The 25,774-nt window shown below is 41.4% G+C and overlaps 2 protein-coding genes across 2 annotated transcripts in view; both read right to left on the reverse strand.

Moving 5' to 3' along the window:
* Positions 1-214: 214 nt before the first annotated feature.
* Positions 215-3,913, reverse strand: rack1 (receptor for activated C kinase 1). The gene is made up of 7 exons (XM_071398282.1): positions 3,642-3,913; positions 2,850-3,021; positions 2,040-2,283; positions 1,586-1,696; positions 1,008-1,148; positions 654-764; positions 215-326 (listed from the first exon to the last, which is right to left on the reverse strand). Exons 1-7 carry the CDS (start codon positions 3,748-3,750, stop codon positions 261-263), a joined length of 954 nt encoding a protein of 317 aa, XP_071254383.1. The 5' UTR covers positions 3,751-3,913; the 3' UTR covers positions 215-260.
* Positions 3,914-4,529: 616 nt separating this feature from the next.
* Positions 4,530-25,774, reverse strand: part of LOC139574102 (collagen alpha-1(XXIII) chain-like) — a 65,525-nt gene continuing 44,280 nt past the window's right edge. Inside the window, exons 8-28 of the mRNA XM_071398283.1 lie at positions 24,444-24,470; positions 24,247-24,273; positions 24,038-24,091; positions 23,107-23,169; positions 22,944-22,988; positions 22,308-22,385; positions 22,181-22,204; positions 19,847-19,891; positions 19,680-19,724; positions 19,404-19,475; positions 19,237-19,290; positions 18,962-19,027; positions 18,805-18,831; positions 16,839-16,898; positions 16,673-16,744; positions 16,523-16,549; positions 16,374-16,427; positions 11,159-11,245; positions 9,392-9,484; positions 7,829-7,867; positions 4,530-6,918 (exon numbers count right to left, since the gene is read on the reverse strand). Coding sequence (XP_071254384.1) covers positions 6,769-6,918; positions 7,829-7,867; positions 9,392-9,484; positions 11,159-11,245; positions 16,374-16,427; positions 16,523-16,549; positions 16,673-16,744; positions 16,839-16,898; positions 18,805-18,831; positions 18,962-19,027; positions 19,237-19,290; positions 19,404-19,475; positions 19,680-19,724; positions 19,847-19,891; positions 22,181-22,204; positions 22,308-22,385; positions 22,944-22,988; positions 23,107-23,169; positions 24,038-24,091; positions 24,247-24,273; positions 24,444-24,470 — 1,209 coding nt within the window. The 3' untranslated portion in view covers positions 4,530-6,768. The remainder of the gene's footprint in view (positions 6,919-7,828; positions 7,868-9,391; positions 9,485-11,158; positions 11,246-16,373; positions 16,428-16,522; positions 16,550-16,672; positions 16,745-16,838; positions 16,899-18,804; positions 18,832-18,961; positions 19,028-19,236; positions 19,291-19,403; positions 19,476-19,679; positions 19,725-19,846; positions 19,892-22,180; positions 22,205-22,307; positions 22,386-22,943; positions 22,989-23,106; positions 23,170-24,037; positions 24,092-24,246; positions 24,274-24,443; positions 24,471-25,774) is intronic.

The raw sequence follows: 25,774 nt of genomic DNA on the forward strand, positions 1-25,774 counted from the left end.
AGAGATGTAGACCTCTTGACGGCAAGTGGAGAAACGCAGAAGCTCAGTAACACGTTGACTGTGACAATTACAAATCTTCTCAAATATGTGAAAATATGTTGCACCCATTAATCACAGAACCACAACCCAATTATAACAAAAGGTCAACAAAATATGTCTGCATTAAAATTGCGCCACACATCGTGCAAACATATTCAAAGTCACTCAAACTAAGTTCATTTAAAACTGTCTTTTATTCATCATCAAATGTGAAAAGGTCCTTATCGGGTTCCGATGGTAACCTGCCACACTCTGATCAGGTTATCCGTGTAGCCAGCAAACAGGGTCTGTTAAAAGAGAAGGAAAGAATAAGAAAATGGCCAGAAGTTCCAAAAAAGAAGCCATTGACAATATATTAAAGTATAATGCTCCCACTAGGGTTGACTCCAAGTGCTAGACATTGCATGAATATGTACTACTCTTGCTCCTATACCCATCATCATTGCAGGACTTGTCATCAGAGCCAAAGCTCAGGCAATAAATGTCACTTTGTAATCACAGGGCAAGGCAACAAACAACCCAGCAGAGACACTACTTTCTGAGAGCAGACTGAAATAACACGACCGTGTTCTAGAAGTAAACCCAGGGTTCTAGCGTAGCTCTGTGGGACGTACCTGTCCATCAGCAGACCAGGCCAGAGAGGTGCACTGTGGGGGCTCGGCCTTACTGTTGGTGCTGATAACCTCCTGTCTCAGCTCATCCACAATGATCTTACCCTCCAGATCCTGAAGGGAGGAGAAGGGGACTTATGAGCATAGCTTTGATGTGGAAAGGTCCAACAGATGGCTTCAGAAAAGGACGCAGTTAGCAGAGCTCAGAAACAGCCTCTTTATCATCATAGAAATAAGATGGCATTGGAATTTTCCATCATTGCTCCTTGACTAATGTAGATTACAGACTATAACACCAAACCGTCTTTCCAGCCAACTGCAGTCAGTGCTGATGTATTCTGAGAGTAGGAGTCTTACCCAGATCTTGATGCTGGGGCCGGTGGCAGCACAGAGCCAGTAGCGGTTGGGGCTGAAGCAGAGGGCGTTTATGTTGTCACCACTGTCTAGGGTGTACAGGTGCTTGCCCTCGTTCAGGTCCCACAGCATGGCCTGACCGTCCTATGGGAGGAGAGAATGGGATTCGGGGTCAAATGTCAGCCAATGGACAATGCAAATGCACATTCTTGCTTTGCAGGGCAACTTGGGCATGCAATTAAGTGTAGTCCATGGCCATTCACTGGGGATACGAACCATCAACAACCCTAAATGGCAAATGTAGGTAGGCAGGTTTGAGTACACTAAATTACTTTTCAAAAGTGCCGGTTGCGTTCAGAAACAGCCTCTTTATCATCATAGTGAAACAGACGGCATTAGAATTTCCATCATAACTTTGCAACACCATATTTAACGCCAAGAACTATCACCAAGTTACTACATCAACCACAGACCTTTATTGAATTTGACCAGATCAGATTAAGGCAGAAACTGCAGGTGAACAGTGACAACCTTAAATCTATAATGTAATAGCAAATATTAGCAGGGTGCATTCATCATACCTTTCCACCAGAAGCGCAGAGAGAGCCATCAGGAGAGACGGTCACTGTATTCAGGTAGCCAGTGTGGCCAATGTGGTTAGTCTTCAGCTTGCAGTTGGCCAGGTTCCACACCTAGAAACAGAACAGTGGGGAAGGCCATGTGTCAGGGTACACTGATAAGAAAAATACCCGCTGGAGGTGAACCATTTCAAGCGTGCAATGTCTAACACATTTGCAGCCTGGTTCCTGTACCCGTCATCATTGCAGGACTTGTCGTCAGAGCCGAGGCTCAGGGTGATTATGTCACATTGTAATCACAGGGCAAAGCAGGAAAACACTTAAACAGAGAGCTTGATTTATTACATCTACAGTAACCAAACCCTTTAAAAAGTATCAAGACTTCTGCTTCGTTTAATAATCTACGCAGCCAACTGTCCTAGTGAGTCACTTGTGCTGTATGCAGCGTTGTCCGTACCTTGACCATCTTGTCCCAACCACAGGAGACAATGATGGGGTTGCTGCTGTTGGGGGAAAAGCGCACGCAGGACACCCACTCAGAGTGGCTCTCATCCTGGATGGTGTACTTGCAGACTCCCAGGGTGTTCCACAGCTTGATGGTCTTGTCCCGAGAGCCAGACACGATCTGCCGGTTGTCGGCAGAGAAAGCCACACTCAGGACGTCCTTGGTGTGGCCCACAAAGCGACGGGTGGTGGTGCCACTGGAGAGGAAGAGAACCGTTGAGTCCATGTGTAAATCTTCATACTACAGATGACTAATAACCGTTGTAATTGCGTTGTTCAAGTCAACATTGAAACCAAGGCAGCACATGATTCTGATATCCACCTCTCATCTTTCACAGGTAAGCGCAGGTTGCAATCAGAAACAGCCTCTTTATCATCACAAGGATACAGACGGCATTGGAAGTTTCATCACTTTTAGAACCAGCATTTTGACTGCATCTCATGTCTGCAGCATGATATGAAACTACCAACATTTCCTCCCTGGGCTTATGCACCAGGGGTGAACCCCCTGTACCCAAATGGTTGGATTGATAACCTCATCCTCACTGACCTGATATGACTGGAGGGGTGTAAACAGGTTGGCAGAGGCAGATAACTCTCGTCCTAGAATGTCTGTAGGCTTTTGTTCCAGCTCAGCAATGAACCACCCAGGACAAAATGAGCCAACTAATCCTAGTCTTCAGTTCAGACCAGAATCAGATGCCTGCACACAATTTAGACCTCTGTATGGTACTAAACCATCACCCCACGACCCTAGACTTACGTGGTGAGATCCCAAAGGCGGAGCGTCCCATCCCAGGACCCGGACAGGGCAAACTGTCCATCTGAGGAGATGACCACATCACTCACAAAGTGAGAGTGTCCCTTCAGGGCACGCTGGGGGATGCCATAGTTGGTCTCGTCACGAGTCAGCTTCCACATAATGATAGACTTATCTGAAAGAGAAATGGTGATTATACATTTAAATAAAAAATTTAATAAAAAAATAACTATGGAATGGTAGAGATTGCAGTTGAACAACCATAGGTAGGCCTAGCTAACTAATGTAACATGGTCGGTTGACAGAAGCAAAAAATACATTGCCATGCAAGCTGTCCAACTATCGACGCGTTAAGTATGGTAAGCTAGCTAGCCAGGCAACTACCGGTATGTTGCCTTCAACAATTACCGACAGACAAGGAAAATCATAGCTTCCTCAAAACAAACTTTTAATAGACTGCTATGGTAGTTACAATTCAATTGTCAGGTCTAGAAATGCATTTTTCATTGCTAGCCTACTGAACATTTTGTCCACTTGGCGGTGCACGTGGATGTGGTGTCGGGAAATAGCAGGCGACGTTTGATCTCAAGGGCTAGCAATCAGACATAACTTACTTGTAGAGTAGTTTGTCCACTAGACATTGCGTTTGACGCAAGACTCTCTCCCTACATTGACTGAGCTCACTTTCATGATTTAAATTGTTTAAGCAGTCGCGGCTACACATCAATTTAGCAAGGTAACATGCTTGGGGTTAGCCATATAGCCGACCATCGTAGCGGGCTGAGAAGCGCTTACCTCGGGATGCAGACAGAATCATATCGGGAAACTGAGGGGTAGTCGCGATCTGGGTGACCCAACCATTGTGCCCCTTCAGGGTGCCCCTTACTGTCATCTGCTCAGTCATTTCGGCGAAGTTTTAGTGTGCCTTTTTCAAGGATGGCTATAGATTAGTTTGAGGGCTAGGTTTCCCTAGGTCCTCTCACATTTAGGCACAGAAAAAAAGGAAGTTCAGACCCGGATGCAGAACCTTTGAGGGGTCGATCGCGCGCGGAGTACACTGGGAAGACAGTTTTAACCCTTTCATGCCCGTGTGTTTTATTATTATTTTTACCTGGATTTTACTCTTCTTCCATGTCAAACAGAATAATATTCTTAGAAAGATTAAAGAGACCATTGCAAAGTTATAATTGTAGCAATCATGTTATGGATGGTGGTAATCCCCAAAAATGTATCCCAAAATTGTATTACAGTTACATAAATGTAAGTGCTGTAAAGGTGTGCCATGAAATAGGCCACAGAAGGTATTTTATTCCAATGCATTCTGGAAATATTAGTAGGTCTAATGCAGAGGTTCTCAAACTTGGGGTCCCTTATATTGAAGTGGTGTCCCTTGAGAAAGTCTGTAATCTTATTAAACAAAAAGGCAAGAAAACATTTCACGTGGGATCCCCTATATTTTTCTTTGGTCAATTTGGATTTGCAAGCAGAACAAGATTGTAACCCCTGGCCTAATGATTGCTGTCAGAATGCACTATGGTCCTTTGCTCTGAATAATGCAGTAGGCCTACTATTCCTAATGCAAAATACATTTTCCTCCTAATTATATAACTTTATTTTTCCTACAATTTTTGAAATATGAGTGAGGATTGTTAAGAACAAATGACCGGAAGAGGTTCAAGAAGGTAACAGTATATTTTATGGAGTTTATTTCAGTCTACATGTTGAGTTGACCAGATTTGACATAATACAAAGATAAAGATAGCAGTTACAAAAATAGCTTAATTATTTTACAACCAAATACACAACCAAATAAACAAACTCATAAAATCGACCTAATACTTTAATATTTTTGTTATAAAACACGCTAAACTGTACTGAGACATTGTGTCACCAATGGATGGCAATTATTCCTTAATTAAATGAGAAACTGAGGATATCTGCCAAAGAAATAAACCTGTAATATTGCAGAGAAACACCAGTTTGTTAAGGTAGTGTACCACACACATTGCTGCATATATCCAACATCAAAGGCCCAATGCAGATGTTTTTTTAATCAATATCAAATAATTTCCTGGTAACAATTAATTACCTTACTGTAATAGATTTTAATTAAAATGGGGAGAGGTTTAAAGTCTACTTTGTATTGGTCTATTAACCAATTTACCAACCTCCCGCCCATGAAAACCTGCTGAATAGAAAGGTCCTGTGTAGATTGTATTTTCAATCAGGAACTATTAGGAAATAACACTGATAAAATGTGTTCACACTTTCACAGTGACTGCACTGGGCCTTTAAATGAGAGGGTTGAAGGAAACAACAAATATGATTGTGCACTACATCCCAGTTTCAAATATAACACTTTGTGAATTAAAATACTGAAAATGGTACATTAATAAAGTACAATATAATGAACTAGTTGTTTATTATCTTATCTTAATAGCATAAATGTGGTATAGTGAAACCCACAAGACAAGTTACTTTTATCTGCCATGTGCTCTTGACATTGAAATTGAGGTGTGTGTGTGTGTATGTGTATGTGTATGTGTATGTGTATGTGTGTGTGTGTGTGTGTGTGTGTGTGTGTGTGTGTGTGTGTGTGTGTGTGTGTGTGTGTGGACCATACAGGAAGACTTGAGAAAAACAGAAACGCAGAGTGATCGAGCACCAAGTAGATAGATTTCCAAAAGAGAATTCATAAAGTCAGAAAGAGTGATCGAGCACCAAGAAGATACATCTCCAAAAGACAATCCATAAAGTCAGAAAAGAAACATGTAAATCAGAAAAAATGAAAAAATGTCATTCATGATGTGATAATGTATAAAAAAACAAACAAGTAGGTATAGTTAAACCAACCGTCAATGATGACCTTTTTGTCATGGTGTGTCAATGTGGATCAATGAGTAAAACTATTATTAAATCAATGACTTTGGGTACATTATTGTACTTCAGTCTGTGAACTCTTATCTTATATGACTAAACTCGTTGGTTAAGAAAAACAAACAATACAATTTTAAGTCAGCAGCAAGAATTCATACTGTTGTTGAGAAAACAGTATTTCATCTAAATGTCTCTTTAGCTAAGGTTAAGTGATAATACTTAAATATACGTCTTCAACACTGTACTGTCAACACTGTCAGAAAATACTGATGTGATATTTCTCATTGGCATCTGATGAATGCCAAATAAAAATCACAAAGTGACTTAATATTCAAATGAACTTCATATTCAACTTCATTGATGGATTACTCCATATTTGTTAATACTGCAAATGGCTCCTTCAGTTCTGACTTTGAATTTAACACAATGAACTTAGTATGCATCTGTATATTATACAAACACGTCCATGCACAGGAATGCAAAGGTAACTGAACTAGATAAAATCAAATAAAACATCACACTTGTCATCACTCCCAGTAGTGTCACCCACTCACAAAATAAAACCATCTGCATAAAGAAACAATGCCGTGTGGCATTTTACATGGAAAGACTGTTAGAGATTGTTCTTTGCAAAGTAAATACCTCAGTAACTTATTGCCTTTGTGTGCTGGTATGGGGGAAGCTACTATATATAATGATGTGACTTGTTGATCATGCACTTTATTAAATGGAAACACTAAAGTAAAGAAGAGCAACAAATTAAATTGTCATATTCCATATCATAAAAACACTTTCATCATATCCGTCGGGTGAATCCACAGACATCATATATTATTATTATTATTATTATTGTGTAATCATAGGTAAATCCTTGCCTCTGTAGCCCAGAACCAACTGTGTGTGGTAAAAAACTACAACAGCCAATGGGTGAGATTCCTCTTCAGGTGAAAGTGTAAATGAAGTGTTCTGTGGCGCCCTCTAGTGGTACTTTTCCATAATGGAGGATCTCAGTATTCTTCAATGAACTGAATTGCACGGAACTGTTTCATGACTCTCTCAATAGAGGTTGCCTGTCCTCTTTGCTCCCATGACTGTCTGTCCTCTGTCCTCCAGGCCTGCTCTCCCCTCTGGGTTGAGAGAGAGCGAGACGCTTGCGTTTGAGCTTCTGTCTCCTCCTCTCCTCCTCCTTCTCCTCCTTTAAAAAACAGAGAGAGGAGAAGAGCACTGACCAACACTCCTCCATTTACCACACCAGGAGGTCTGTCCATCCGTGGGGTTGAGCAGGGCGGCGCGAGCACACACTCCCATGCAAAATTAATGACCAGGCAGCAATATGGCAGACGAGACCTCATTAGTAAGACCACTCTCCCTATCCATCCACTTTCCAGCGTGTGTCTGTATGTCCGTTAGGTTGGGAGTCTGTTTGCTGCTTTATTTCTCTGTCTTGATGTTTCTCAAAGATGTCTGTGTCTCATTGACTCCATTTTACTTTATATCCAGAGTCTATGTTTACAAAAAATATCTGTATCGATCGATATATGCGGTCTGGTTAATATTGTTGACTCAAAATAACAAACAAAAAAATCTCTATATATTATATAAAACGTTTCCATAAAAAGGCAAAAAAGAACATAAATGCGATGTAGTATTCAGTTGCAATATATACCATATCAATATGTACAGTGGCCATGCTTGATGTTAGTCATCACTGCAAGAGAAGGAGAGTAGGGATTAGTGGGGGTCACAGGTCAAGAACAACACTAATGTTAGCAAATCACTACAGCTCTATAATACATGCTTCATTCGTCATCTTATAATCACACTCATAAGAGGATGATTATATAACATACATATTATAATCGTACTCACACCCCAATAACATTTATACATTGGGTTTAATACATGCTTATTGGAACAGTAAAAATAATCTAAGTTGGGCAATGAACATTGCATTGTTCATTGTTGTTCATTGTTTATTACCTTGAAGCTCTGGTTTGATAGAGAATGTACCCTCATCACATTGCATGTGGTTGTGAATGAATGTACTACATATAACTCAGGCAGGTATTAAGCAACCCTGGGTGTTAGAATCTACCCCCACTCACCTTGTGCCAACATCCTGGTATGGGCAGTCCATCCTGTCCCTGGGGATAAGAGAACAAGAGAGAGGGGTGGTCAGTGGGGCAGTTTCACGTAATGTAGGGGGAAAACACTACATTTTAGTTGAGTTTATTAGGATCCCCATTAGCTACTGCACATGCAGCAGCTACTCTTCCTGGGGTCCACATAAAACATACAAATAACATGACAAAGTACAGAACAGTTATAGCCAAGGACATTAAATTCAATATACACTGTATATACACTGTATATATACAGCATAGGAGCAAATAATAATAATAATAACACATATAATGAAATAAGAGTTATATCGTGGAAAGACACCAAGAAACAACAAAAATACTATTTACACACGGTTCATACTGTACATATTCATATATACAGTTAAATTAGATATTTAGAAAGAGGAGAGCTGCTGTGATACAATATTTTTTTAAATCTGTTCTTTAAAGCTAAACTTGCTTTTTGCCTCTTATGGCAGAGCATTCCACGATGACATGGCTATAGATAACTGAGTGACACATTAAATCTGTTTACGGTTTGGGTACAGTGAAGAAACCCATAGTGGTGTGTCTGGTGAGGTATGTACGTCTGTTTGAGGTGTATGCAAATAGGTTATACAAGTGGTTCGGCATTTTCAACACACACACGTCTCTTAAAAAGACTAGAAGAAAGGTCGTCCATTTCTCTTCAACCGTCAGCCATGGAAGACTATCACGCATGTTGTTATTGTTAGATCTATGTGTGCAGTTAAGGCCGAGGCGTGCTGCTTTATCTTGAGGCAGCTGCTACTTCGCTAGGTCTTTCCTTGCTGCACTTGACCATATTACTGGACAGTAATCAAGATGGGAGAAATCAGAGCCTCAACAACTAGTACAGGTGGCGTTTGTGTAAAAAAACAGACATACCTCACCCCATCTTCGCAACAACTTTGTCAATATGTCTTGACCATGATAGCTGGCTATCCAATGTTACTCCTTGAAGTTCAACTTTTTCAACTTCTTTCAACGGTCACACCCTTTATGGACCGCTCCAGTTGAGGTTTAGGTCTAAGCGAATGCTTTGAACCAAATACAATGCTTTTGGTTTTTAGATGTATTTAAGACCTGTTTTATTGGTCGTTACCCATTCGAACACTGACTGTAACCCCTTGCCAAGAGTCTCAGTGAGCTCACTGGCTGTAGGTGCTGATGTGTAGAGTGTGCAATCATCAGCATACATCGTTATTTTAGCTTCTAAAAGCACAATACCATCCCACATGCAAGTCAGCACATTAACAACCAACAACCACACCAAGACGACAACACAACTCAGCACAATCTTTATAAGAAAAACAACAATATGGAGCTGGAATTATACTGATCTACGGATTCCTGTGACCATCCTGCCTACTGATGTAAAATGAAAAGACAGAATTCAGATAGCAAACACACAATGGAATAGGACAGCGGACTAAGGGAAATAGTGCATGTGATAGAAAAGGGAAAAAGGCCGACACACAATGCAGGAAAGAGGTGGAAAGGTGGAAACAGGTAGAGATACTGTACCAAAGGACAGGAGGCCTCGAGGCCAGAAGGAGGAAGAGGGGGAGGAGCGGACTGTACCTCCTCGTCAGAAAGTCCTTTAGTCCCACTAGAACCCTGTCAGCAAGAGCCAACCTAGTGTTACACACACTCTGAACGTACATTACCCCCATAGACACAGAATAGCATATACAGTGCCTTCAGAAAGTAGTCATACCCCTTGACTTATTCCACATTTTGTTGTATTACAGCCTGAATTCAAAATGGATAAAAAAAATATATACACACACTACACGATAATGACAAAGTGAAAACATATTTTTATACATTTCTGCAACAAAGATAAAAATGTAATTTTCACAAGTATTCACAACCATGAGTCAATACTTTGTGGAAGCACCTTTGGCAGTGAGTACAGCTGTGAGTATTTCTGGGTAAGTCTGTAAGAGCTTTCTACCTCTGGATTGTGCAACATTTGCTCATTATTCTTTTCAAAATTCTTCAAGTTCATTCAAATCGGTTGTTGATCATTTCTAGACAACCATTTTCAGGTTTTGCGATAGATTTTCAAGTAGTTTTAATTCAAAACTGTAACTCGCGCCACTCAGGAACATTCACCGTCTTCCTTGTAAGAAAACTCCAGCGTAGATTTGGCCTTGTGTTTTAGGTTATTGTCCTGCTGAAAGTTGAAATGATCTCCCAGCGTCTGGTGGAAAACACACGAGTAGCGGACTACATTGCAACTGTTCGCCAATCCTCTAGGATTTTGCCTGGTCTTAGCTCCGATCCATTTATTTTTTATCCTAAAAACTCCCCAGTCCTTAACAATTTCAAGCATACCCATAACATGATGCAGCCACCACTATGCTTGAAAACATGGAGAGTGGTACTCAATAATGTGTTGTATTGGATTTGCTTCCTTCTTTTCACTCGGCCAATTAGGTTAGTATTGTGGAGTAACTACAATGTTGTTGATCCATCCTCAGTTTTCTCTTATCACAGCCATTAAACTCTGTAACTGTTTCATTGGCCTATGTTGAAATCCCTGAGCGGTTCCTTCCTCTCTACGACAACTGAGTAAAGAAGGACAGCTGTGTCTTTGTAGTGACTGGGTGTATTGATACACCATCCAAAGTGTAATTAATAACTTTCTTTACACATCTAGCAATAGGTTCCCTTTTTTGTGAGGCATTGGAAAACCTCCCTGGTCTTTGTGTTTGAATCTGTGTTTGAAATTCACTGCTCGACTGACGGACCTTACAGATAATTGTATGTGTTGGGTTCAGAGATGAGGTAGTCGTTCAAAAATCATGTTAAAAACTATTATTGCACACAGAGTGTGACTTGAGTGTGATTTGTTTAGCACATGTTTACCCCTGACCTTATTTAGGCTTGCCATAACAAAGGGGTTGAATACTTATTGACTCAAGACATTTCAGCTTTTCATTTTTGATTCATTTGTAAAAATGTCAAAAAACGTAACGTTCCACTTTGACATTTTGGGGTATTGTGTGTACTGTAGGCCAGTGGGAAAAAAATCGCAATTTAATAATGCTTTTTCAATTCAGGCTGTAACACAACAAAATGTGGAAAAGGTCAAGGGTTGTGAATACTTTCTGAAGGCACTGTAGTAAGAAATCATAGAAATAGAGATGGAAATGAAAAAAGTAAATAGTAAAGTATCTACAATTGTAATTAAATAAAGTTGTTGCATATTTTATCAAGTCTGGGTCAAAGGAGCTAAATGTCCATAGGCCCATGGATGAAAGGTCACGGTTGAGTGTGACATACCACAGGACAGGGCTGGTCCAGTCCAGGAGGACCCTGCTCCCCCTTACCACCCTTCAGACCTCTCTTCCCCACCGTCCCCCGGTCACCCTGGAGAGAGAGAGAGAGAGAGAGAGAGAGAGAGAGAGAGAGAGAGAGAGAGAGAGAGAGAGAGAGAGAGAGAGAGAGAGAGAGAGAGAGAGAGAGAGAGAGAGAGAGAGAGAGAGAGAAAGAAAGAGAGAGAGAGAGAAAGAGAGAGGGGTCAGACATGCAGTGTTGGGGAGTAGTTCCACTAAATACAATTCAAATAGTAATTCAACGACATGTTGCAGTACCTTGGTTGAAGTTGAACTAAATTATAATCTTTGTAGTGTTTTAAGTAGTCAATATTTTTCTTGCCTGCAATGGTGAAGGGAACTACTGGAACTAAACACTATATTTTCAACCAAAAATATAGACTTTTCTCGCAAAAACCCCACAACATTTTTGTTATATGACATTTCAGATTTAGATATGGTAATTTTTCACGAGGTAGATTTAATGTAGTGAACTACTTTTTCAAAGTAACTTCAGCTAACCAACTATATTTCCCTTAAGGGTAGCTTTACTGTAGCTCAACTTCTTCCAGTGTGAAGTAGTTGGTGGCTTGATAAAGTATATTTTCAGAGTACCTAACCCAACACTACTCTGACATGTCTACCTCGGATCAGCCTCTCAGAATATCACTAAAAATAGCAACCCAGAAAAGGACAAAGAAATTGCCATATTAACATATGTAGCCTGAGAAACAAGGTTCATAAAATTGATAACTTACTAACATCAGAAAACATACATATTTTGTCCATCTCTGAAACACTTAGATAATTACTTAGACGATGCAGTAGTAGCTATACATGGTTATAGAATATATTGGAAAGATAGAAATGCAAATGGAGGAGGTGTTTGTATGTATGTCCAGAGTCATATTCCTGTTAGGCTGAGAGAGGATCTCAAGTCAGATGATGTAGAAGTAATATGTCTACAGGTTAATCTGCCTCACTTAAAATCTATTCTTGTGGGAAGATGCTATAGACCACCGAGTGCGAAAAGTCAGTATTTTGGACTATACGTGTGAAATGCTCAATAATGTATGTGATATTAACAGAGAAGTATATTTTCTGGGTGACCTAAATGTTGACTGGTTGTCATCAAGCTGTCCACTCAAAATAAGTTTCAAGCTGTAACCAATGCCTGCAATCTGGGTCAGGTTATCAGTCAACCTACCAGCGTATTTACAAATAGAACAGGAACTAAATCATCCACGAGTATTGATCACATCTTTACTAATGTGGCAGAAATCTGCTCTAAAGCAGTATCCACACCCATTGGATGTATTGATCATAATATAATAGGCATATCTAGAAAAAACTAAGTTCTGAAGACTGGACCTAAAATTGTGTATAAGCGATCATGCAAGAGGTTTTGCGATGATTCCTATGTCGAAGATGTGAAAAATATTCGATGTGTAATGAGGAACAACCTGATGTTGCACTTGAAGCATTTATGAAACTGCTTCTTCCGGTTACTGATAGACATGCACCCATCAAGAAACTGACTGTTAGAACTGCAAAACCCCCATGGATAAATGATGAATTGAAAAACTGTATGGCTGAGAGGGATGAGGCAAAGGGAATAGCAAACACAGCAGACTGGCAAACTACAGCAAATTGAGAAATCACGTATCTAAACTAAACAAAAAGAAGAAGAAACTATACTATGGAACAAAGATCAATTATATAAAGAAGGATAGTAAAAAGCCCTGAGGTATATTAAATTAAATTCTAGGCAAAAAAGCGAACTCAGTTCTATCCTTTATTGAGGCAGATGGTTTGTTCATAATAAAATATTATATTGCCAATTACTTTAATAACTTTTTTGTTGACAAGATTAGCAAACGTAGGCTTGACATGCAAACAACAAACGCTGAGCCTTCAAATTCAAGCATAACTGACCAAATAATGAAAGACAAGTACTGTAGTTTTGAGTTCCGCAAATTGGGTGTGAAAGAGGTGATTATTGTTTTTGCTATCTATGAATAAGGACAAGCCACCTGGTACCGACAACATGGATGGTAAGTTGCTGAGGTTGGTAGCGGAATACATTTCAACTGTTTGCCACATCTTCAATTTAAACCTAGAAGATGGTGTGTGGCTCAGGCCTGGAGGGAGGGAAAGGTCTTTCCGCTGGCCAAGAATAGCAGAGTACTCTTATTGGTTCAAACAGCTGACCAATCAGCCTCTTACCAGTGCTTTACAAACTTTAGAAACAAATTGTGTTTGATCAAATACAAAGTTATTTTTAGCCAGGTCACCCATGATACAAGTCAGTATTCGACATCCATCCGTGTCTGAGGACTTCAGGAGATGACATGGAAACCGACCACTAGGGGCAACAGTGAGCGCTGTTACCGTCAAGTAGGTTTAGTTTTTTCTAGCGCATTGTGGACGGGGATGGCAGATGGGCGTAAGCCTCTGCCTGTGATTCCAAAGGTTGCAAGTTTGAATCCAGCGATAGAAAATTGTTTTTGAGACCTTAACCCTTACCTTAACCATTCGGAGTTAATGCCTAACCTTAAGATTTCAGAGTTAAAATGCCTAAACTTAACCCTAACTTTAAAAAATCTGAGTTAATACCTAAACTTAAACAACTTTGAAATTTGACGTTTGGGAAACATGGATGAACGTCTAATTCTGATGTGAGACTGTGAGAGCTGGTTGGTTATTTTACAGAAAACAAATTAACAACAGACTTTCAGCATGCTTATAGAGAAGGGCACTCAACATGCTTGGCACTGACACAAATGACTAATGATTGGCTGAAAGAAATTGATAGTAAGAAGATTGTGGGAGCTGTTATGTTAGATTTTAGTGCAGTTTTTGATATCATTGATCATAACTTATTGCTGAAAAACTTGGGTGTTATGGATTTGCATCCTCTGCCTTATCATGGATTGAGAGTTACCTATCTAATAGAACACAGAGGGTTTTCTTTCATGGAAGCCTCTTTAATGCAAATTTGGTTGAGTGTGGTGTACCGCAGGGCAGACGGCTTGGGCCATTATTGTTTTCTGATTTTACTAATGACCTTCCACTAACCTTGAATAAAGCCTGTGTGTCTATGTATACTGACACTGAGTTTACAAAACATTAGGAACATCTTCCTAATATGGAGTTGCACCCTCTTTTGGTCTCAGAACACCCTAAATTTGTCAGGGCTCTAAAGCAGTATCCACACCCATTGGATGTATTGATCATAATATAATAGGCATATCTAGAAAAAACGAAGTTCCAAAGACTGGACCTAAAATTGTGTATAAGCAATCATGCGAGAGGTTTTGCAATGATTCCTATGTCGAAGATGTGAAAAATATTTGATGTGTAATGAGGAACAACCTGATGCTGCATGGACTCTACAAGGTGTCATAAGCATTCCACCGGGATGTTGGCCCATGTTGACTCCAATGCTTCCCACAGTTGTGTCAAGTTGGCTGGATGTCTTTTGGGTGGTGGACCATTCTTCATACACGGGAAAATGTTGAGCGTATAAACTCCAGCAGCGTTGCAGTTCTTGACACACTCAAACCGGTGCGCCTGGCACCTACTGCCTGTTCAAAAGCACTTCAATCTTTTGTCTACACCATCGGGCCCCATCCAGAGTGTCCAACACCACCCTGCACCATCGGGCCCCTTGCAGAGTGGACAGCACCCCCTCACCCCACTACCCCCCATGCTAACAGCACAACACCTGAATCAGAAGAGACCAACAGTCCAGCAAGACAGCTATGCAGAAGTGGCATGAAGAATAGAGCACCATGCTGTAGCTGAGCTAAACCAGTTTCTAATAGAAAGGACAATTGGTTCAAGAGAAAATAACCTAATTAATGAAAAAGCATCTAATCAATTGCATTGTTTCAATTACCTCCCCAAATCATCCGACTATTATCTTTTTTCACAACTGCCGCCAGTTTGACGCCAAAACATAGACAACAAATACATATTGACATAGTAAAATAAACAAGTGTTAAAAAAAATATATAAAGTATACTTCATGCTGAAACTCTCATATTATCACCAAAGGTATTCACTAAGGGTGCGTTCATAAATTCACTCTGGCTATTAACTCCAATTTCAGGGCGCTCTCGTCTGAGTATGCCAGAGCGCAGAATAACTGAATTTACAAACGCTGAATGCTCAACACCTGTTGAATATGGCCAGTGTCAGTAAACGTTGCCAGCAGCACAGTTACAGACACCAATGCTTTGGATGACATGAAAACATCCTAACCAGCTCTGCTATGGTGAGAAAAATGGTCAGTGAGGTGTTCTCTCATTTGTGTCTGGAAGTAGCAAGCAAGCTAGCCAATGTTAGCCAGTTAGCTTGGGTGCTTGACTGCCGTTGTGAGGTCAGAACGCTCGGATCAACCCTACTCCTCAGCCAGAGTGCGCTCTGAACACTCTGAGAGCACACTAAGTGCGCTCTGGCACTCCAGATTGAATGTACGGACACACCCTAAATTGACGGTTTGTATTTAGCATAATGTTTAGCAGCTTTGTCATTTTCTATTTAAAATCAATTCATATTTCATATATTTTTTACATGTGATGAGGCCAGAAAGAGGGCCAGAGTAATTACAGACTCCTCTGATAATCTGAAGTACCCAAAAGGGCCATTAGATGTCTTGTGATAGATTACATAAAATATTTGAAAGATACCGAAATTCTGGTAGTTTACTGGTAAACTACAGTAATATACCCTCCCTTTGCAACCCTAGTTTTATAAGAGCTACCCTCGCGAAAAAGGTTTCAACTAGCTCATATAAATATATGTAGCCTTAGAAACAATGAGATTAGTAATTTGCTAACCTTAGACACTCATATTTTCTTCATTTATCTTTATTACTTGCGTTAAAGGCATAGCTTACAAAGGCAAATGGTTGTTTATTGGTACTTTGGGACTTTGACCCCAGATTGGGAGGGTGAATGATGTAGACTAGCATAGTGGTTGTCACATCACAGAGACTTCAAATACTGATGAGGGAAAACGGGATTTCGAACATGTATTGGCTAACCCACCAACTTTAAATTGACAAGACCTGCTTCAATGATGGCAGGTAAGCATACAGGTGCAGCAGCACTGATTGTGATGTGTATGCATAATAGCAGAACTGTGGGCTAGAGAAGGGAAGAACATGCTCCTCCCACCTTGTCTCCTCTGTCTCCCCGGTCTCCCTTCTCTCCAATCAGGCCTGGGAAACCCTGTAGAGGGAGGAACAGGTTAGTGTGGGCTGCAGTGAATTCCCCAGTCACATAGTCTGGTAGGTCAAAGTTCAAAAACACTATTTCATACTTACATCCATTCCAGGCTCCCCAGACTTGCCCTGTCAACACACACATTATTGAACGCATCAGTACCACCATGACCAAGACCATGAAAAACCATGACATGCAATGATCGTAAGCCTAATATGCTAAGGTTATTTGATAATGAGGGCGTCACCCACCTTCTCTCCTTTGGTGCCTGGGAGACCCACCAATCCTGTGGAGCCGGGGGGACCCTGAGGGCCATCAATACCCTGGGGAGGACAGACACGTTAGATATCATCACCATCATCATCACCATCATCAGCAGCTGCAGCTCATAATCTATGATTCTACAGTATCACACACCCTCAGTCCAGCAGGTCCAATGTCTCCCTTCTCCCCTTTAGCTTTGTCTCCAGGCTCTCCCTGCAGGGGAACACATTATACTCAGTACACTCTACAACACTCAAGAGCACGTACAGATTATCTATCTTGTTGCCTAGTCATTTCATCTCTACCTATATGTCCATATCAACCTCAATTACCTTGTACCCCTGCACATAGACTCGGTATAGCCAAGTTATCATTACTCATTGTGTGTTTGTTTAAAAAAAATTCTCTCTGCATTGTTGGGAAAGGTCCGTGGCATTTTTACTATTTTGTTGCCTTACAACCTGGAATTAAAATAGATTTTTGGGGGATTTGTTTAATTTGATTTACACAACATGCCTACCACTTTGAAGATGCAAAATATTTTTTATTGTGAAACAAACAAGCAATAAGACAAAAACCAGAAAACTTGAGCGTGCATAACTATTCACCCCCCCAAAGTCAATACTTTGTAGAGACACCTTTTACAGCAATTACAGCTGCATGTCTCTGCAAGCTTGGCACATCTAGCCACTGGGATTTTTTCCATTCTTCAAGGCAAAACTGCTCCAGCTCCTTCAAGTTGGATGGGTTCCGCTGGTGTACAGCAATCTTTAAATCATACCACAGATTCTCAATTGGATTGAGGTCTGGTCTTGGACTAGGCCATTCCAAGAAATGTAAAAGTTTCCCCTTAAACCACTCGAGTGTTGCTTTAGCAGTATGCTTAGGGTCATTGTCCTGCTGGAAGGGTAACCTCTGTCCCAGTCCCAAATCTCTGGAAGACTGAAACAGGTTTCTCTCAAGAATTTCCCTGTATTTAGCGCCATCCACAATTTCTTCAATTCTAGCCAGTTTCCCAGTCCCTGCCGATGAAAAACATCCCCACAGCATGATGCTGCCACCACCACGCTTCACAGTGGGGATGGTGTTCTCTGGGTGATGAGAGGTGTTTGGTTTGCGCCAGACATAGCATTTCCCTTGATGGCCAAAAAGTTAATTTTAGTCTCATCTGACCAGAGTACATTCTTCCATATGTTTGGGGTGTCTCCCACATTCCTTTTGGCGAACACCAAACGTGTTTGCTTATTTCTTTCTGTAAGCAATGACTTTTTTCTGGACACTCTTCCATAAAGCCCAGCTCTGTGGAGTGTACGGCTTAAAGTAGTCCTATGAACAGATACTCCAATCTTTGCAGCTCCTTCAAGGTTATCTTTGGTCTCTTTGTTGCCTCTCTGATTAATGCCCTCCTTGCCTCATCTGTGAGTTTTGGTGGGCGGCCCTCTCTTGGCAGGTTTGTTGTGGTGCGATATTCTTTCCATTTTTTAATAATGAATTTAATGGTGCTCCGTGGGATGTTCAAAGTTTCTGATCTTTTTTTATAACCCAACCCTGATCTGTACTTCTCCACAACTTTGTCCCTGACCTGTTTGGAGAGCTCCTTGGTCTTCATGGTGTTGCTTGCATGGTGGTGTCCCTCGTTTAATGGTGTTGCAGACTCTGGGGCCTTTCAGAACAGGTATACTGAGATCATGTGACAGATCATGTGACACTTAGATTACACACAGGTGGACTTTATTTAACTTTTGAAGGTAATTGGTTGCACCAGATCTTATTTAGAGGCTTCATAACAAAGGGGGTGAATACATATGCACACACCACTTTATGTTTTGAATTTTTAATAATTTTTTGAAACAAGTTATTTTTTAAATTTCACTTCACCAATTTTGATTTTATTTGTATGTCCATTACATACAATGTCCATACAATGTCCATACAATAAAAAGCAATTTAAATTACAGGTTGTAATGCAACAAAATAGGAAAAATGCCAAGGGGGATGAATACTTTTGCAAGGCACTGTAAGCATTCCACTGTTAGTCTACACCTGTTGTTTACGAAGCATGTGACAAATACAATGTGATGACAGACATTACTGTACCTCTATGGCCTTCTTTTCTTACCTTAGGGCCAGGCGTTCCATGATGACCCTGGAACACACAAAGATATCATTTCATGTCAGTCTTATGTATCTGAAATGATTCAGCCACATCATATTGGGGAACAGAGGGGTGAAACTCTTTAGGTGACACACAGACACTCACGTATAGTGACACTCACCATGTACCCTGTAGGTCCAGGGGGTCCTGGGGGGCCGGGAGGGCCCGGCTGAGAAATCATCTGAACCTGAATAACAGAACAACAAGCACATTAAAGATGATGAACATATCAATGGTTGTATCTCAAATGGTGTCCTTTGAGACACAGACAATATGTAATTCAACTGTCTGCCAAGGTACGCTCCACATGAAGCAGTGTTCAATGCCAATATGATACAGATTCAAAAACAACTATTGAGTGTGTGAATACCGTATACACCAGTGTGCTTTACTTACCAGGTTATCTTCCAGCCTGGAGTCTCCCTTGTCCCCCTTCTGTCCATCCATCCCCTGAGACAGACAGAGAGGGGGATTTAAATCTCTTTACAGTAGGCTACTCAACAATATGTATACATATACTAATGAAAGGGGTTATTACTTTGGATTCCCGTCTATTTACTTACCCCTGGCCCAGAGAGACCCATCTCTCCTTTCTCTCCTTTCTCTCCGATCGACCCCGTCTCCCCCATATCTCCCTTCGGACCGTAAGAGGAGAGAAGGTTAGAGGTCAAAGGTGAGAGGTGAGAAATTCAGGACAACTGATTAATCATGTTCATTATCATTCCAGATAATAAGTGAATTAAATATATCACGTGCAACATTTCTAAACATTGGAGTGATACAGTGATTCAACGTGGGTTATAAAAAAAACTGTCAAAGGGACATTAGAGTGTCTATACCTTCTCCCCATCTAGTCCAGATGTCCCAGGCAAGCCTAGCTCTCCCTGGAGTAGTGAGGAAAAGACACAAGTTCAAACTGACAATTTACCTTCAAAGAGTATTGACTTCCATTGATTCAGACACAATGGATAGAAGAGATGGCATGTGTATATAAATAAGACCCTACCTTTCCCCCTGGGGGTCCTGGGGGCCCCGGTAAACCTGGTGGGCCCTAGGAAGGGACAGACAGACAGAGAGGTCACACAAAATACAAAACATCAGCCAGGCAAGTCGATCTGTCTCAGTAGTCTGTTAGTAGAATTACAATAAAATCCATGGATAAATCTACGTATATCCAATTTCATCACTCTTCATCAGGCAGTCAAACAGTGATTGTTTGTTGAGTAGGTCCGCTCAGACAAGCATACAAACTCAGAGTCAGTGGATTATGTATGTATTATCCTTAGAGCAATTGTGGGATTCAAGACGCCAGTGTAGGGCAAAAACAGAAAAACATTGTGGATGGATGTTGGATTTCACAACACAACACTCTCAGTAAACTAACGGATCATTATTCTCCTTTCTCTGATGAGGACCAGCTTTGCTATGGATGCTTTGGTGCAAATCGGCAATAAAATTGATCTATTGGGTCAGGTTATGCGGTTGGCTGAACACAATACCTTGGCATCATGTCACACGACATGGCTGGTATATTATTAACCCCGGGTTGAACTCTCAGAGAAGGACTCTGGAGTCTTGAGCAAACAATAGGAAAGTGGATCAAGTCCAGCAAGGAGCTGGGGATGGCACACACACACACACACACACACACACACACACACACACACACACACACACACACACACACACACACACACACACACACACACACACACACACACACACACACACACACACACACACACACACACACACACACACACACACACACACACACACCACAGCAAAGACCTCCAGCACCCACCAGCAGTAAACCTAAAAGAGCCTGATACAGCCCTATTGACCTAGCCAGAGTTATTACCATAGCATCCATAGCATCCTAACCTCTTCTAACCACATAGTTAATGGGGCAGGATGGAGTCAACCTCTCAGGGCAGGAGAATGGAAAGCCTGGACTCAGACTGACATTTTCTCACTGCAGCATGGACGGTTCCTGGGTTAGGGCTGAGAAGGCTGACCCTAGGCCTTGGAGCTAATACGTGGTTCTATTTCTGTATGCTGTATGTGAGGGACATGGAGCCATTGTGCCTCCTGTGGTGGTGCTTCGCCACAAAGCAGAGGTTGTGTGTGTGACCTCTTGAAGCAATAAAAGATGGAAATCAGATTAATTCCCAGAGATGTATTATACATGTTGATTTCTCCATGCCCTCTCTTCCAGGTTTTTGTTTTGTGCTCTGGCAAAACTATGGCAACGGGAAAGGGTTTACAAACAACTATTGTTCCAAGTTACTCCATCTCCTGAAACGATGGCCACCCACGCGGATCATTTGAACGCTGTAATAAACAAATGAATGAATTCTGAAGCGCCAATTTCATCACCCAAACGTGGATGGAATCAATATGGCACATCATGAAGCAAGTGAAACGATTCAAAACGGATTTGGGTTTGTTCAATAGTTCACCAGTATGTAAACTGATATAGATAGGCTTCAGAACACTGATAAGATCTCAGGTCTATGTTGTGACCAGCTCATGTGTAACTCAGTCATGTCTAAAGCATAGCATGTGCATGGGCCTACTCTAAACCTGGGGACCCCTGTAGATAGTGTCGATGAATCCGAAGCACACGCCAGTGAAGAGATAGGGATCTCTTATTAGCATGCAGCATGGTGCACAGCATGAAGAGCAGATGTTTGTGCCTTGACTGTGAAATGAGTTAAAAGACATCTCCCTCTCTCTTTACTATGCGTCCCGACTGGAGTGAGCAAGAAAAGTGCAAATCGGATATTATATCATTCTAGTTCTTTCAACCCAAGCAACATCACAGATCACACCACCACATAGCAGGGTTAACGTCAAGCCGCATATCATGTGAGGCAACAGTAACACAGCATGGAACAAATACATTTGAAAAGTGAAATGAATTATGTTTTGATTCTGCATGATTGAGAATGTCACTATGTAATATCAGAGGTTGTGTTCCAGCTGTGAGGTATTTACGGTAGCTTGGTGTTGCATCCTGTGTATATATATGTATGAGGGGACAGTGGCTGGTTGCAGGACACTTTGGTTTTATGTCTCTGGTTAGTTGGTGGTTGTGGGTGATGGAGTAGTGATATCTAATATGTCTGATGTCAGGGCTGTGGGATCGAGTGTCCTCCTTACACAAAACACTCAGGGATTGTTCCACTCTGGTCTTAGAAGCTACATGTGTACACGGGCACCCGTGTGTATGCTCACGTGTATGAGTGCATGCGCCTATGTCTATGCATTAGTGTGTGTGAGAACACACTGACTACACAGACCACATCGACAAAGCCGTGATGTGACAGTGGTTTACCCCGACACTGATGGTCTGGATGGCCTGTCAGGAAGGAAGAGCAGCATGTTAAGTCTGTCGGGATAACTCTATGATACTCTATGGGCCTTCAAACACATTGTCTAAGTCTCTGACTGGGTGGTCTCACCTGGAAGGCTTCTAGTAGCTTCCCATTGAAGTCAATGACCTCAGTAGAGCCAGGAACCCCCTTTTCACCAGGATAACCCTAAGAGGAGAGGGGAAGAAAAGAGAGAGAGAAAGAGAGAGAGAGAGTCATCGAGGGAAAGAGAAAAAGAGAGATAGAGAGAGATATTGAGAAAGAGAAAGAGAGATAGAGATTGAGAATGACACAGAGATATTGAGAAAGAGATACAGAGAAAGAGAGAGAGATATAGAGATAGAGATATTGAGAAAGAGATAGCGAGAGAGAGATATTGAGAAAGAGGTAAATATATTGAGAAAAAGATAGAGATAGATATTGATAAAGAGATACAGAGATAGAGAGATATTGAGAAAGAGATAGAGATAGATATTGAGAAAGAGATAAAGATATTGAGAAAAAGATAGAGAGAAATATTGATAAAGAGACAGAGAGATAGATATTGAGAAAGAGATAAAGATATTGAGAAAAAGATAGCGAGAAAGAGATATATTGAGAAAGATATATATATAGAGAGAGAGATTGAGATGCTCATGAGCATCAAATAATCACACAAAAAAGTACATAAAAAGGTAGCCTCAGACAACTGTGAACTTTGGTGGAGATTAGGCTGTGTACACATACCAAGTCTCCCTGGGTGCCTTGCTCTCCGATATCTCCTTTGTCTCCCTACAAAATACACACAAACACAAACAGTTGAACAAAAGCCTTTGAATTGGCTGTGTCCATACAGGAGAAACAACCTCTCATGTATTTATTTATGTGGAGGTGACAGGATATGTGTCACCTTAAACCCTGGGAGTCCGTCCATGCCCCTCTCACCCTTCTCTCCCAGCAAACCAGCCTCCCCCTGTTAAACAGAAAAAAACACAACGCTTAGGCGTAGCTAAGCCACTTCACAATAATGTGTTCAGCACAATATCATATAAAAGTGTAGGCCTGCTATAGTCGGTCAGTTCCATCTATGGTGGTATAGCTGGAAGGAGGAAGTGGTGAAAAACAACACCAGAGGAACCGAGAGGGATTAACACCATAGAACAGGCCTGTGTTACAGGCTGTAGAAAGGCCAGGCCAGCAGGCCCTCTTCTATTCCTGGCCATAGCAGTTTGAGCTGAGCACTTCGTCCCCAATAAAAACGTCAGTAACCACAAACAGCAGCTCACTTCAACTCACTCCCAGACAGCACGCACGCACACACACACACAGACACACACTCGCACACAAACACACACAGACCAAAGCTGATAGAGAGGCAGTCAGTGCCGAGTGCCTGGCATCTGTCGTCTCTGGAGTCTTTTAAAAAGCCCATGACATCACTGCAACAGAGGAGAGCGTTTAGCACTGGCTAGAGGCCTAACTCGGAGGAGAGGGAGAGATGGAGAGAGAACGAGAGAGAGAGCAATGAGGGTACAAATGAAAGCGAAAGCAATGTGTTTGATGTCTCAATCCATGCCACCCAAGACCTGTTAAGAGCGATAAACTCCAGACAGAAACAAGTGAAGAAAGAGGAATGAAAGGGATAGATAAGAGAGGCAGGGATGGCCAGAGAGAGAGAGAGAGAGAGAGAGAGAGAGGGAATAAAACAGTCTGACATAGAGATGAAAAAAAGAAGAGAAGGAGGTTTAGGCGTAGGAGAAACTCTGAGCGTGGTCATGTAATAAGCAGCTAATAGTGTTAGCAATGGCTAACTCCTTAATTAGCGTTAGCATCATCTTCACCTTTGACCCTGGGGGTCCCTGTGGCCCTGGGTATCCTGGCTCGCCATCTTCACCCTGAGAGCGCACAAGGGGTCAACAAAGGTAATCACACAACACAAACCTGTACCCTATTGTATGCATAAGCATCCGGGCAGATATACTGTGAACTCCATGCATATCAAGTGTACATTTATAGTGTATTTTGTGGTATGTGTAGGGACATGACTTACCGCCTTTCCAGGTACACCTGCTTGTCCCTGTGAATGACAAAGAGATGTAGTTGGCGCATAATCTCTAAACTCGCCTGCACGTGCTAGCGCCCAAAACGAAATAACACATCTTTAGATGCAGTACCATGTTATGTGCTCTTGTACTAGTCAAACTGTCAAAACACAAAGAAACATAAACAGTTGGATAACAGACTCACCTCCACACCATTGTGACCAGGGAAACCCTGTGGAGAACCAAGCAGAAAAAAATCACACATCCAGGTCTCCATTAGACATTGTGCATTCTGAGGACTAGCCACAGGAGGTCAGTGTTTTATCATCCTACATAGAGTCATGGTTATGTGCCTGCTATCATGTCACGCATGTCCAGCTGTTTTTGGCTCAATCTTCCTATGCTGGAGGACATGTACCTCTGCTCACAATGAACCACATGTGTGAGACATGTTTTGTATTTCCAGCTGTTTTTGGCTCAGTCTTCCTATGCTGGAGGACATGTACCTCTGCTCACAATGAACCACATGTGTAAAGACATGTATATGGCTTTGGGCATACATAACCCCTCATTCCTTTTTCTATAAGAAGACATTCTATTACATTTACATTTAAGTCATTTAGCAGACGCTCTTATCCAGAGCGACTTCATTCTATGACCTCATGTACACAATCAGGTACCATACACAAACAAACACAGAGCATCTTCCTTTTCAAACTTCTTGGCTGGAATCCAATGGTGATTAGAATGAATCCACCAAATGCAACTTTTGACCGTGTGTGTGTGTGTGTGTGGTTTTACTCTCCTTGTGTGGACCAGAAGTCCTCACGGGGATAATAGAACAAGGACATTTTGCCCATCCCCACAAGGAAAAAGGCTATTTTAAGCTTAGGGGTTAGGTTTAGGGTTAGAATTAGGGTTAAGGGTTACATTTTGGGGTTAGATGTTAGGGTTTCAAATCGAATCAAATCAAATCTTATTTGTCACATGCGCCGAATACAACAGGTGTAGTAGACCTTACAGTGAAATGCTTACTTACAAGCCCTTAACCAACAATGCAGTTTTAAGAAAAATAAGTGTTAAATGAAAAAATAGATAAGTTAAAAATAAAATAAAAAAATAATTAAAGAGCAGCAGTAAAATAACAGTAGCGAGGCTATATACATGGGGTACCAGTACAGAGTCAATGTGCGGGAGCACAGGTTAGTTGAGGTAATTGAGGTAATATGTACATGTAGGTAGAGTTAAAGTGTCTATGCATAGATAATAAACAGAGAGTAGCACCAGTGTAAAAGAGGGGGAAGAGGGACAATGCAAATAGTCTGGGTAGCTATTTGATTGGCTGTTCAGAAGTCTTATGGCTTGGGGGTAGAAGCTGTTAAGAAGCCTTCTGGAACTAGACTTGGCGCTCCGGTACCGCTTGCCGTTCGGTAGCAGAGAGAACAGTCTATGACTAGGGTGACTGGAGTCTTTGACAATTTTTAGGGACTTCCTCTGACACCGCCTGGTATAGAGGTCCTGGATGGCAGGAAGCTT

The sequence above is a fragment of the Salvelinus alpinus genome, chromosome 4 (genome assembly GCF_045679555.1).
Source record: "Salvelinus alpinus chromosome 4, SLU_Salpinus.1, whole genome shotgun sequence".
Lineage (NCBI taxonomy): Eukaryota > Metazoa > Chordata > Actinopteri > Salmoniformes > Salmonidae > Salvelinus > Salvelinus alpinus.